This window comes from Petaurus breviceps, unplaced genomic scaffold, assembly GCF_028583685.1.
Source record: "Petaurus breviceps papuanus isolate PSGF00001 unplaced genomic scaffold, PetGlider_PUasm1.0 98, whole genome shotgun sequence".
Lineage (NCBI taxonomy): Eukaryota > Metazoa > Chordata > Mammalia > Diprotodontia > Petauridae > Petaurus > Petaurus breviceps.
The window spans coordinates 30,447,787-30,461,899 of NW_027187460.1; the positions used below are offsets into that span (position 1 = coordinate 30,447,787).

Sequence of the window (14,113 nt, forward strand, 5' to 3'; positions counted from 1 at the left end):
GGAGGGAGGGAAGGAAGGAAGGAAGGAAGGAAGGAAGGAAGGAAGGAAGGAAGGAAGGAAGGAAGGAAGGAAGGAAGGGAGGGAGGGAGGAAGGAAAAGGAAATTCAGACAGTTGTGGAAAGGGACACAGGAAAAAGCAATTTTTGTTTATTGTTTGTCAATTCATTTGTTCTACCCTGTTTAATTGCTAAGGATTTTAGGTAAGCTTTTACTCCTTATTTGGTTTATTTATTTGATTATTTGCTTTGTTCATGATTATTAAGTTTATAACAAAAATATTTTTTTAAATCATACTTTGGCCACTACAATGAAAACAATACACTGATGTCTGCTGATTTCCTTTATGAATCATCTTTAAAATATCACATATTCTTAGACCAAGAAGTCCTTCAACTAGGTTCTGTTTTCATCTTTATTATTATTTTTTTAAGTATCAGCATAGCTGCCCCTTTGTTCTGTAAACCTTGCAATGACCTTTAGCCCCAAGTGATGTAATCTTGATCTGACATCTTGCTTTTGTCACTTGTTGTATATGTCCTGCTGTATAAATCATATCAATGTAGGGCAATGCCATAAAAAGAGTGCTGTGTTTGGAGTCAGAAGACCTGGAGCATAATATTACCTTCAGTAGCTTCATGTCAATAGGCAAGTCATTTAATGTCTCTGAGCCTTGGTTTCCTCATCTGTAAAAAATGAAGGTGGCATTAATATCTCATACCTTCTTGATTTTTTTCTACAGCATTTGACACTGTTGGCAGTCTGTCCTCCTGTAAACTCTCTATAGGTTTTCCTGACAGTGCTCCACCCCTCAGTTCTATTTTTTTGGCCCCTCCTTCTGTCTACTTTGCTAGGTTATCACCCATACCATCCAATAACTGCAGACATCACCCATGGCTCTTCTCTCTCTCTCTCTCTCTCTCTCTCTCTCTCTCTCTCTCTCTCTCTCTCTCTCTCTCTCTCTCTCTCTCACTCATACTCTCTGTCTCTGTCTCTGTCTGTCTGTCTGTCTGTCTCTCTCTGTCTCTCTCCCCCCATTTTCTCTTGGCTATCTCATTAGCTCCCATGGGTTCCACTATCCTTTCTCCAGAAATGATTCTTTGGTCAATGTTTCCAGCATACTAGCAACCACTTCAGGTAGATCTTCTCCTGCCCCACATCACAATTGCCTCTTGATAATTTCAGATTGATGTCCCTTGCTCTTTGCAAACTTACCAGGGTCAACAGAAAACTCATTTTCTTCCCCCAAGTTGACCCCTTCTTCTGAATGTCTCTATTTCTGTCCTTTCAGTAACCTAGGTTCACAACCATAATATAATCAATCCTTGACTCTCTTCAATCCCCCTCCCTCCATATACTCAGTCAGCCAAATTTCATCAGTTTCACCTTCACAACCTCTCTTTACCTTCTTCTCTCTACTTACACAGTCACCACTCAGTTCAGCCTCTCATCACTTCTAGCCTAGACTATTGTAATGACTTCTAATCGGTTTCCCATCCTCAAGTCCACCCCACTCCAAGACATCCTCCACCTCCTGCAGAAAGGGTATTCCCCAAATAGAGGTCATTCCCCCAACTCCATAGTTCCTTATTGCCCCTAGAATCAAATGAACCTCTTCTTTTTGGCATTTACAGTCTTTCACAAGCTGGTTCTAGTCTATCTCTTCAGACTTATTGCATATTACCAGTCAAACTGATTTCCTTGACATTTCTCACATATGAGGTGCTATCTCCAATCACAACAAAAGCATTTGTTAAAGGTCAATTATATGCCAGGCACTGTGCTAAGGGCCCTGTGGATATAAAGACAATCTCAGCCTTCAAGGAGCTTACATCCTAAAAGGGGAGATAACAGTACATATATAGATATGTACAAAACAAAAGCAAAGCAGATACAAAGGAACCTTGGAGGGCAAGGCTTTAGCAGCTCCAGGGACTAAGAAAGGCTTTAGTGCAAAAGATAGCACTGGAGCTGAGTATGGAAGAAAACCAAGGACTAAGAGAGGCAGAGGTGAGGAGGGAGAGGGGCCCTACCAGCCTAGAGAGCAGCATGGTGATGAAAGATGGAGCATCCCTCTTCTGTGTCTTTGCATGGGCTGGCCCCTCTACCTAGAATGCTCACTCTCCTTACTCCCTCTTGTTAGACTCCCTTAAAAACTTCCTTCAAAGCTCACTTAAAATGCTGGCTATATGGGGTCTTTCTTCTTCCCTCCAGCTGCCAGTGCTTCCTCCCTAAAGCTGTAGTTGTCCAGTTGTGTCTGACTCTTCATGACCCATTTGGGGTTTTCTTAGCAAAGATACTGGAAGAGTTTGCCATTTCCTTCTCTAGCTCATTTTACAGATGAAGAAACTGAGGCAAACAGGGTTAAGTGACTTGCCCAGGGTCACACAGCTAGTAAGTGTCTGAGGCCAGATTTGAACTCAGGTCTTCCTAACTCCAGGCCCAGCACTCTTTTGTATATATTTGAATTTACTTATTTGTGTGCATGTTGTTTCTTTTGATAAAATGGAAGTTTCCTGAAGGTAGGAACAGTTTCATTTTTGTCTTTGGATCCCCAGCACAATGCTTGGCATTGGTGCTTAATAAATAATTGTCGATGATGGATGATAGAAAGACAGATAGATAAGAGAAAGATGGATAGATGGAGAGGGAGACGGAAATAAAGAGGGAGAGGGAGAGAAAAAGAGAGAGAAAGAAGGGGGAGCGATAGAGAGAGACTCATTCACAGAATAGTTGGTCTTTTATAAACCTAAACAGCTACAGAAATGTGAATTTGTATTCTTCTCATTGCTTTTAAATCACATCTTCTGGGGTGCATAAGTCAACCTTGAGAGGCAGAATGGTGTCATGGAGAGCAGCCTGCCTTGGAGTTAGGAAAAAATTACGGGTCTGGGTCAAAAATGAAAAATGAGCCTCATGGTTAAAATATTTCCCCCCAGCTGGGGTCAGTAATTTAATTTAAGGGATTTTTACAGAGTGGTTTTCTGCATGGGTGGGAAACCCCAATTAGCCAGGCTTAAAAAGAAAATAAAAGCCTACTAGCAATCTATGTTTTGACAAAGATCATCAATTATTCAAATAGGGGAAGAGAGACAGAGTATGAAATGTATCAAACTGGCTGATGAGACTCAGGTACCTAAAAAGCCAATTTTGGCTCTGGGACAAAGAATATTGGGCCCACCTCAAAGCCCTCCAGAGCTGGAGAAGGGCTGGTGGAGGCTTGACAAGGCTCTTCAGTGGATTCAGGGGTTCTGGGGAGAGAGTATTTCCCATAACCACCTTCTAACTGGGTCTTCAATGCCACACAACTGGGCTCACTTGGGGAGATGGGGGAAGGGGAATAAATATTTATATAGCATCTACTGTGTAGTAGGACCTGTGCTAAGTGCCTAAGTTTCTCATTCAGTTCTCACAACAATCCTAGGAGATAGCTGCTATTATTTTCCCTATTTTTACAGTTGAGGAAACTGAGGCCAATAGAAGTTAAGTGACTTACCTAGGGTCACCCAGCTAGTGTCTGAAACTAGACTTGAAATTCCTGATTCCCAGACCAGTGCTCTACCTATTGTGCCAACACTTTTATTATTGATTACATGGTCTCAGAACCTCACAATATCACTTCTGTTTTTTAGGGGAAGGGGTTCTGAACCTGGCATTTCATTGATGTGGAGAACTCCCAGTGTGAAAACTCCCTCCACAAATATGCAACTCCATCTGTAATTTATAGGCTTAGAGCCTCACCTGGGACAAGGTGATAAGGTGTTTTGCCCATGGTCACAGAACTAGTATGTATCAGAACCGAGTTCTTGGGATAGTAGAGCACAGTAGGTAGCTTAGAGAAAATTGGTGGCTCAGTGGAAAGAACACTGGGCCAGGAATCTGAGTTCAAATCCAGTTTCAGGCACTTACTAGCTATATAAACCTGGGCAAGTCATTTGAAGTGTATTTCAGTTTCTCCAACTGTAAAACTGGAATAATAATAGGACTTAGCTTAGCATAGTGCCTGGCATATAATATAAATGCTTATTCCCTTTTGATCACTTAAAGATCATCAAGTCCCACGATCTCATTTTACAGATGAGGAAATTAAGGAACTAACAAGTTAAGTGATTTCCCAAGGTTACATAGCTAGTAAGTCTCCAAGTTTGAATTAGAACTTGGGTCTTCCTGCTTGAAGGCCAGACTTCCATGTACCATGTACCATGCCCCTCTCCCCTCATCATGTCATCATTGTTTCCTGTAAGGTATTTTATATTTGTGTATGAATGTTCAAAACATACTACATAAAGTCTACTGGTGTTTATCCCAAAACCCCAATTATTTATAGAGCCTGGTACAGTTCTTCATCAAATTCAGTGTTATATGCTTTCTTCCTAAGGAATGGCTTTCAATATTTCTGATTTCCAAATATGTTCCCCGAAACGCAGAACAAAACTTGCCTTTCCCTTTATTTGCCTGCCCTGAGGTTGGCCCAGGCAGTATTTGTGTTAAACTAATCACAATTTACACTAAACTTCAGAGTCTATAAATATTTGAATAGAAGCCTAATGTGTAATGTGGTGCTCTGCAGGGAGATACACTGGCCAATGATGACTGTAGAATGGTTTGGACGTTCACCAGACTCAAGAAAGAGAGGCAGCCTTAGCTCTGTGGATGAAAGGCTGCCCCTGAAATTAGCAATATCTGGTTTCAAATCTTGCTTCTGAGGCAGGCTGGCTGTGTGACCCTGAGCAAGTAACGTAACCTCTCGGCGCACCTAGAATTCTCTAAGACCCTACATTGTGGGTCTTCATCAGTGAAGGCTATTTCTATGTTGAATTTCTACCAACAGAGTAAATACTAAATCTGGATGGGGGAAAAAATGAGAAAGGAGTCACGTTAACTGTGATCTCTTTTATAAGTCATTTGTCTTAACCCTACCCCACCCTCAACCCATTCCTAGAGAAGAAAGTTTATTTTGTAGACCTTGAAGTACTCGAGTTTACTTCAGCTTACTGACTACTAGTCCACATTTATTAAACTCTTTAAGGTTTACAAAATGCTTGATCTACACTATCTCATGTGAACTTTACCCACCCTAAGAGATGAGTACTTGCAGAATCATTTTGCTCATTTTGCAGTCAAGGAGACTGAGACATGTTAGTATGTGTTTTAACCATTGTCAGAAAAAATGTGTGCAAGGCACACTTTTAAGTTTAACCCATATCCTTGATACTTTCTTAAGTCTGAACAATCAGCAAATAATCAAATATCAGATATTTAAAGATAATGATCCTGCTCCTACTGAATCTTCTTTTGTTTTTAAATCACAGTCATATGGATACATCCATCAACATTCTCTCCCCTTCTACTCCTAGAATTTAACCCTCTCTTGTAACAAAGAAAAGTGATTCAGCAGAAACAACCAATAGATGAATGAGTCTGACAACGCATGCAACATTCTGCTATAATAGTCCCCCACATATCTGATGATAAATATTTCATTCTCTCTTCTCCAGGATCATTGATTTTTTTTTGCCACATTCTCAGACATCAGTTAACTTTTAGGAATCTTTTCATTTACATTTTAGTCGTCATTTTGTATGTCATTCTTTTGGTTCTACTGATTTCACTCTGCATCAGTTCATACAAGCCTTCTGAAGTTTCTCTGAGTTCCTCATATCTGTCATTTCTTACTACACATACCATGGTTTCTTTAGCCATTCCTCCAGTTCCTTGATCCCACAAGAAGGTACTTCTATAAATATTTTGGTATATATTGCAACTTTTTCTGTTTTTTAAATTCCTTTGGGATGCATACCCAGTAGTGGAATAGTTGAGATATCATGTCTTAGTCACTTTGCTTAAATAATTCCAAATTACTATCCAGAGTGTTTGGAGCAATTTACAACTCTGCTAACAATGAATTAGTGCATCTGTATTGACACAGCCCCTCCAAAATGGACTATTTCCATATTTCCATGTCATTTTTCCAATTTGCAAAGTGCAAGGTCCTCCAATGGATTCATGATTTGGTCCCTCTTCACCACCCTGGTCAGCCTCTGAAAGTGTTTTAGCATAACATCATACTTTCAGAAATGTCATACCCTGGTGTGTACATAATAGTATGCATGTGTTCTGACCATAACAGAATACAAAAGAACCGTCACTTCCCTTGACTCAGATATCATCTTTTTACTGAAGTGACCTAAATTTACATTCTTTCTTTTAAAGCAAATCCTCCTAGTAATAGCTTCTCTTGACCTTAAAACTTGGACGGCTTCACAGACACCTGTGTTTTATGTTTCCCCCATTCCTCTATTGTGTACTTCAGTTGTTGAACCAAAGCTCAGATCTTGATATTATCTTGATAAAAATCCGATCTTTGTGTCTTGATAGATGAAGAAACTGAGTCACAGAGAATTTAATGGCTTCCTCAGGGCAAAATCCATTAGGACTCGTATTTTGAACTAAACCCTCAGCAATATGAGACTTGGCAAGGACCATCGTAGCCAGGGTCAGGCTAAACTGCTGGGCCTCCATCTGCCAGGGCTCAGTGACTGCTGTTAGGCAGGAGGTTAGCACCCTCTTTGCAAAAACAAAACTTCTAATAACAATGGCATTTTGATTTTATCTTTAGTTAATCGGCAAGGATATCGAAGAGGCCATTGAAGGAGAAACATCTGGGGACTTGAAGAAGGCCTATTTAACTCTAGGTAATATTAGGTTGGGTGAGCACCCCACTCACATACTCATTACTTAACAGCACACTTCTGAAACCTACTAATATAATTTAATCTTAATGGATTTCTTAGAGGGACCAAAGGTAGTAATAAATAGAATCCAAGCAATAAGCTACAGATGAGTCAAGGGTACCTTCCTCTATTCTGATTTCCTTAACACTTTGAAAGAAAAAGAGCTCTCTTTGAAAAAAAAAAAGAGAGAAAAGAAATCTACTGTGAGAAGGGGGAGGGGAGCCCTGATTTAAAAACTTGCCAGGAAAACACCAGGGCACTCACTCTCCAGTCTTTGCCGATAGGCAGGAAATAGCAGAGATGGGACAAGAGGAGCATGCCTTGGCAGAAGCCCTTCTTTTTGCAAGACCTAGAGTGAAGGCATTGTCCATTGTCCACCATCTAACAGTAAAGAGTCCAGGGCACCATACCAAAGGGAGCTAAAAGGAGTATTCCCAGAAGAAGGAGGATAATATGAAAAAATTAAAAAACAACTCTGGAAGTTAAAAAATGTTCTCAAATTGCCAAACATTTCTTTTTCCCCAAAAATATTGGCAGTAATTGATTGTTTCATCCACACTAGTTTTGCATTCAGATTAGTGGAACCTCTGCCATGATCTATGTGGGCATGAATGTCCCTAGTGTTACTCATGACTCATACTGAATAAACACATAAGATCTCGCACAAAGGCTGTGCTTTGGGCTTAAAGAAGTATTCTTCAAACAGGATCTGGAGTTCTTCATGACCTAACAAACCCTTCCCCTCTCACCAGAGGCCTTCACTTCTTCCTAAACATTTGACATCATTGTCCCAGATTACCTATACAAGAAGAGAAAAGTGAGGAAATGGGCTCCCAAATGGCAGCAAAATTCATAATAATAATAATAAATACTTCAATAGGATTTTAAGGTTGAAAAAGCACTTTATATGAAGCTGCTAGGAATCACAGCACTGGATCTGGAGTCAAAAAGACATGAGTTCTTAATCTCCATTGGTCTTTCTTCATCTGTAAAATGGGGGACAATAATAGTACCTAACTTCCAGGGTAGTTGTGATGATCAAAGGAGATAATATTTGTGAAGAACTTTGAAAATCTTTAAGTTCAATATAAGTTATTATGATTATGATGATTATGCCATTTGATCTTCACAAAACTCTGTGTCTCAGGTGACTGTGGATATTATCACTGCCACTTTATAGATAAGGAAACTGAGACACCTAGAATTAAGTGACTTTCCCTTAATCACACAGCTAGTAATAGTCTGTACAGTTAGGCAGCACAGTGGATAGAGCACTGGGCCTGGAGTCAGGAAGACTGAGTTCAAATCCAACTTCAGACATTTGCTAGCTGTGTGACCCTGGGCAAGTCACTTAACTCTTTTTGTCTCAGTTTCCTCACCTGTAAAATGAGCCAGAGAAGGAAATAGCCAACCACTCCAGTATCTTTGCCAAGAAAACCCAAATGGGGTCACAAAGAGTCAGACACCACTGAACAATAGTAACTCTCCAAGGGAAGACTTGAACCCAGTGTTCCCCTAACTTCAAGTTCAACCTTTGCTCCACTTAAAGTATAAATTAAAACATAATTTAAAAAAATTTGGGGTCAATACAAATCTTTGTAGCTATGGGTGACTCTATTTAATCATGGAGTCTTCATTCATCTCAGTAGATATTTGGAGAAAGAGTTACAGCAGTGAAGTCCTCCTGCTTACTACTGAGTGGCAACACAGTGACTCCCAGGCCCCCTATCATTGGCAGTCTTGCTGATGGACTCCCTTCCTCCTCCCTGTCCCTTCAACTTCAGAGAGCTCCGGAGGAGCCATTGAAGAGACGTGCACACTGGTCAATTGTCCTTCCTTTTGCGTTCTGCAAAACCAAGTTATTTACAGAGCTTAGAAAGTCCTTCCTAGCAAGTCTATGGAATTCCTGCTGTCATTGACCATGAAAGCCCACATAAAGAAAATTCTCTTTTTAAAAAATAAAACCATATTTCTTCAACTAACTGGAGGGAGAGAAATGCAAGAAAAAATAGTTTAGTCAATATGGAATATACAGATTCCCATTGTGTGAATAATTCTGGGGGCCATTGCCTTAAATTGTTTGACCCTCTCAGAATCTCAGAAATAACAACCGTAAAGTCAGCCACCCTCAACTCTGATTCCCTATTTCCCCCCAGAATCAATATCTTTTTCAAGAAAGGGTCAAGAACTCATCTTTAATTAATGGGAAAGGGTGGATTTGGACTGTGTTTTTGCTTTACCACAAAAACTACAGGGGCGTATAAGAGACACCAGCCCATGGGAAAGACATAGTTTTCTACCCTCATTTTGTGACTTTTAGAGCTACAGGAAAGCCTAACTGGTCATCTTTCTCTCAGATTGTTGACTTGTGCAGATAATCTATCAGGCTAGTATTGGGAACAAGATTCTCCTCCTGTAGAAGTGTGACCACACATGCCCTTACACTTACTTCATTATTTATGGTAACTATAATTAATGACTATTGTTTTCTAAAGACTAATCTTACTTTACTCACACATTTGTCTTAATAGTCACATCATCACTGTGCTGTGACTATGGGTTAAAACTGCCAAGAGGTGGAGACAAAGGAAGGTAGTTCTCTCTCTCTCAAAGTATTGTTAGCAAAGACAGATAGCCATCAATCTCAGGGGAGGGAGGACTAATCAATGACATGCCCAGGGGTTGGGCTACATCCAGTCTATTCTTTACCAATCACCCAGGGATTGAAAAGAGAGGATGTTTAACAAATCTGAACATTACATCAAGCCAGGGGTAGTTAAGGATAGGGCAAAAATGCTCAGTCATAAAGGATAGGTTGAAAAATTAAAATGGTTTTGGTCATTTGGGGTGACAGAGACTGGATCCCAAAGTCTTGACAGACTAGAATGTTGGGCTGGAATTTAATATAGATAAATGTAAAAATCTGCATTTGGGATCAAATAATCAATTTCACAAATTCAAGATGGAGGAGGCATAATTAGATGACAATTCCTGTGAAAACGATTGGAGGATTTTAGTAGACTGAAAGGCTGGTGTGAAGCATTGTGATATGGCAGCAAGACTAGGTAATCTTGTGGTACTCTGTCCTGGTCAGACCACATTGTGGTCATTGAGTTTGGTACTCAGTCATTTTGGGATGTTATTGTAGGACTATTAATAAGATGAAGAAAAATATAAAGAGAAGGAAAAGAAGGATGATAAACAAACTTGAGAATTATACCACTGTAGGATCAGATGAAGTAACTGAGGATGTTAAAACTGGAGAAAACACATGGGTAACATAATGATTTGTGGTTGTTGACTTGTTTCAGTTATAGCTGACTCTTCATGACCCCATTTGGGGTTTTCTTGGCAAAGAAACTGGAGTGGTTTGCCATTTCTTTCTCCAGCTCATTTTACAGATGAGAAAACTGAGGCAAACAGGGTAAAGTAACTCGCCCAGAGTCGCACAGCTAGTAAGTGTCTGAGGCTGGATTTGAACTCATGAAAATGAGTTTTCCTGATTCTCTTCACCCATTTGAAGGACTAGCATGTGGAAGAGGTATGCTGTCCTCTTGGCCCAGAGGGCAGAACTAGGACCGATGGGTAAAAGCTGCAGAGGAACAGATTTAATTTTGAAGAAAGAAAACACTTCTGAACAGTTAAAGGTATCCAAAAATTTAATGAGCTGCCTCTAGTAATAGAGGTTTCCTCCTTCTTGGAGACCTTGAGATAAAGTGTGGCTGGCCACTTGTAGAAGAACTCCTTATTCTGGGAGTTCTAGGATTAGGCCTATGAGCTTTCTTCCAACTCTGAGATTCTGGGCTTCATTTGGAGAAGTTCAACAGGGGCGACTTTAAGGTCAATAAACCTAAAAAAGAGGAATAAACTGACCAAGTTCCACGTGAAGAATAATTAGATTTGCCTGAATGCCAAAGAATGAGTTCTAGTGCTTACAGAGAATGATGAGGTGAACTTAACTCAGCAAAGTAATGCTGTGTCATTCTAGAGAAAGTACTTGTTGGAAGAAGATGGTGGAAAGAATGATGTCTGCTAAGCATTGGACACATTTGTTTACAAAAGCCCATTTCTGGGCCCCACAAATTAAGAGGGACTTGGAGAAGATTCAGAGAAGCACAATAAAAATGATCTGAGGATTAGAAAATAAGACCTAGAAGAAAAAAATTAGGGGCACTGAAATTATTCAGCTTATGGAGCAAAGACTGTCGGCAATTTATTTGTATTCAGGAATATGAAGTTTTATTGTACTGAGAAGTTGCTGATGAGTTCATCATGATTTCCATCTGGAACCTAACTTAAGCCTAAACAACGTAGCTTATATGTACTGTCATACTCTGAAGATCTATGGTTTCATCAGAGAAGGTAGTCCCTCCACTGAAACAGATCACAACCCCTCTATGCCTTAGTAGGTTATCTTTATAAATTCATTCAAAGAGCATTTATTAAGCCCCTATTATATGACAAGCACTGGAGTTAAAATTCAAAAAATGAAAACAATTCCTGCCATAGAGGAAAAGAAATGACCCTACATAAATACAAGGAGCAGTTAGTTAGTGAGGTGGAGAGAGCATTGGTCTTGGAATAAGGAAGACTCATCTTCCAGAGTTCAAATTTGGCTTCAGACATTTGCTAGTTGTGTGACTCTGGGCAAATCATTTAACTCTGCCTTGGTTCCTCATCTGTAAAATGAACCAGAGAAGGAAATGGCAAATCACTCTAGTATCCTTGCAAGAAAACCCCAAAATGGGGTCATGAAGAATTGGACATGACTGAACAGCAGCAGCACCACATAAATTCAAAATAATTTCAGGGTGGAAAGAGAATGTTAGCAATTGGGGGGAGATCAGGACCATCTTCCCATGGGAGACAGCACTTGAGCTAAGCCTCAAAGGAAGGTAGGGATTCTATGAGTATGTGTAAAAGGTGCAATTCAGGCATGAAGGAACAACTGTACAAAGACAAGGAGGTGGGTAATGGAATGTTTCATACAGGGAATAGGAAGTAGGCCAGTTTGAAATCAAGAGCACGTGAAGGGCATTAGATACCATCAGCCTACAAAGACAGACCAGCACCAGATTATGAAGGGCTTTATGTGCCAAGGAAAGGATTTTGTATTTTGTCCTATACAGATTGCCTCTTGAAGGTAGAGTGACTTAGTCAGACCTGTGCTTTAGGGATCTCAATGTGGTAATTCTGTAGAGCATGGATTAGAGAGAGGAGAGATTTAAGAAAGGGAGACCAATGATGAGGGTCTGAACTAGGGGGGTGGTCACACGATTAGAGAGAGGGGATGGATATAAGGGATGTTGTAGAAATAGAACTGACAACATTTGTCATCTGCTCAGATATGGGGGCAGGGGTTGTTGTTTAGTCATGTCCAACTTTGTGACCCCATTGGCCAAGATCCTGGAGTGGTTTGCCATTCCCTTCTCTAGCTCATTTTACAGGTGAGGAAACTGAGGCAGACAGGTTAAAATAACTTGCCAGAGGCCACAAGACTAGTAAGTGATTGACAAGTGCCTGGACGAGGAAATTCTCTCTACCGAGGCAAGTTGGTGCTTTCTCTTAGTACTTATACTCATGAAGATGAGTCTTCCTTGTTACAAGTCCAGTGCTCAATCCACTATGACACCTAGATGCCCAGTGCAGTGGTGAGGAAGAGTAGAGAGTCAATGATGGCTTTGAGAGTGTGGACCTAGGTGCCCTTAACAGAAATTGGGAAGTTCATAAGAGAGGGAGATTTGGAGGCAAAGAACATGAGTGATGTTTTTGGACATGTTGAATTGTTGACAGGAAAAAGGTGATTTTTCTGTAACTAAAAAAAATCGTCAACTGGTAATCTGTTGTCTGTTAATGAACCGCTTTGAATTTACCTCTTGTGGTCCTCAGACAATAGATGTGCAGTTAATCGAGGAACCTTTCCAATTTGGCAGTATCTGACGAAGTATGTGCTTAGCTGGCATTACCTTTAAGAGCTCAGGGCTATCTACATGCCAGGAAGAGGTAGGCTTCCCTGATAGGAAGACTTTAGTGGAGAGCTCAGGCTATGAAGAACTGTTTTCTGACCACGAAAGTCTTTTCCACTCTAGCCTGGGAGAATGGGGCTGGTTATATGAAATCTCTTTCTCCATAAGACCCTTCAAAATAGGAGAAATTCTCCTCTATTCAGAAGTGTTGTCCAAGTGTGTCTTTGGCTGAATGGGAGGCTTTTGGACAAAGGGCCTTCTCCAGATCTCACTTTATGACAAGTTAAGAATTAGCCCCCTCCCCCCTCCACCACCAGTACCCAAACACTGGCTTAACATCATCAGTGGATTCAAAAGCAGTTGTTACCTGATGACGTCCTTTGACAACCCAACTCTTTTCCAGCTACTTCAACCTTTCTTTTATTTGGGTAACCATGGGGTCTAAAAATGGTTCATTTTTCTCATTTCCCTTTGTCCTGCCCAGTGAGATGTGCCCGAGACTGTCACGGCTACTTTGCTGAACTCCTCTACAAGTCCATGAAGGGAGTTGGGACTGATGAAGAGACTTTGATCCGAATCATTGTGACCAGGGCTGAGGTGAGTAAGAGAATGGAGACTTTCCTTTGAGGAGGCAGTCTGTGGCTTTTAGTATCAGCATCATCAAGATGTCTTTATCAAACTATACAAAGCAAGTGAATCAGATAGAGACCCCTGACCCAGATGGTGTGGTGAATGGAGTGCTGAACTTGGAATCCAGAATTCCAGAGGTCAGATCCTGCCACAGACCCTTACTAGCTATGTGATCCTGGGCAAGCCACTTAACCTGTGTCTGCCTCAGTTTCTTCTTCTGTAAAATGGGGTAATAGCACCTATCTCTCAGGATTGTTGTGAGGATAAAAAATGAATTAATATTCATAAATCACTCTTGAAATTTTAAAGAGATATATAAAAGCTAGTTATTATTATCATTTATCATTGTCACACATATTGTTCAGGGTCATAATTTTCCATGCTTCACTTTATATTTAGTACAAAAATAAGAAATGTATCTGTGGTTTTAATGGTATAGAATTGCCTGGATAAGGAAATTCTCTCTACCAAGGTAAGCTGGCACTTCCTCTGAAATTTATAGTATTTGAGAGTTTCCAAGAGCACAGAGGTAAAGTGGTTTGCCCAGTGTCACACAATCAATATATGTAGAAGAGAGGATCTGTACTCAACCATTCTTCTCCTCCTCCTCCTCCTCCTCCTCCTTCTCCTCCTTCTCCTTCCCTTCCTCCTCCTCTTCTTCTTCCTCCTCCTCTTCCTCCTCCTCCTCCATCTTCTTCTTTTCCTCCTCCTCCTCTGTCTTCTTTTCGTCCTCCTCCTTCTTCTTCTCCTTCTCTCTCTCTCTCTCTCTCTCTCTCTCTCTCTCTC

The 14,113-nt window shown here is 40.5% G+C and overlaps 1 protein-coding gene and 1 long non-coding RNA gene across 3 annotated transcripts in view; one reads left to right on the forward strand and one right to left on the reverse strand.

The window, feature by feature from the left end:
- ANXA13 (annexin A13) overlaps positions 1-14,113 on the forward strand; it is a 92,186-nt gene that overhangs the window by 72,759 nt on the left and 5,314 nt on the right. Inside the window, exons 10-11 of the mRNA XM_069080962.1 lie at positions 6,617-6,692; positions 13,182-13,294. Coding sequence (XP_068937063.1) covers positions 6,617-6,692; positions 13,182-13,294 — 189 coding nt within the window. The remainder of the gene's footprint in view (positions 1-6,616; positions 6,693-13,181; positions 13,295-14,113) is intronic.
- LOC138155732 (uncharacterized) overlaps positions 330-14,113 on the reverse strand; it is a 29,233-nt gene continuing 15,449 nt past the window's right edge. For both annotated transcript variants that reach the window (XR_011166945.1, XR_011166944.1), the window contains exon 2: positions 330-683. This is a non-coding gene — a long non-coding RNA (uncharacterized lncRNA). The remainder of the gene's footprint in view (positions 684-14,113) is intronic.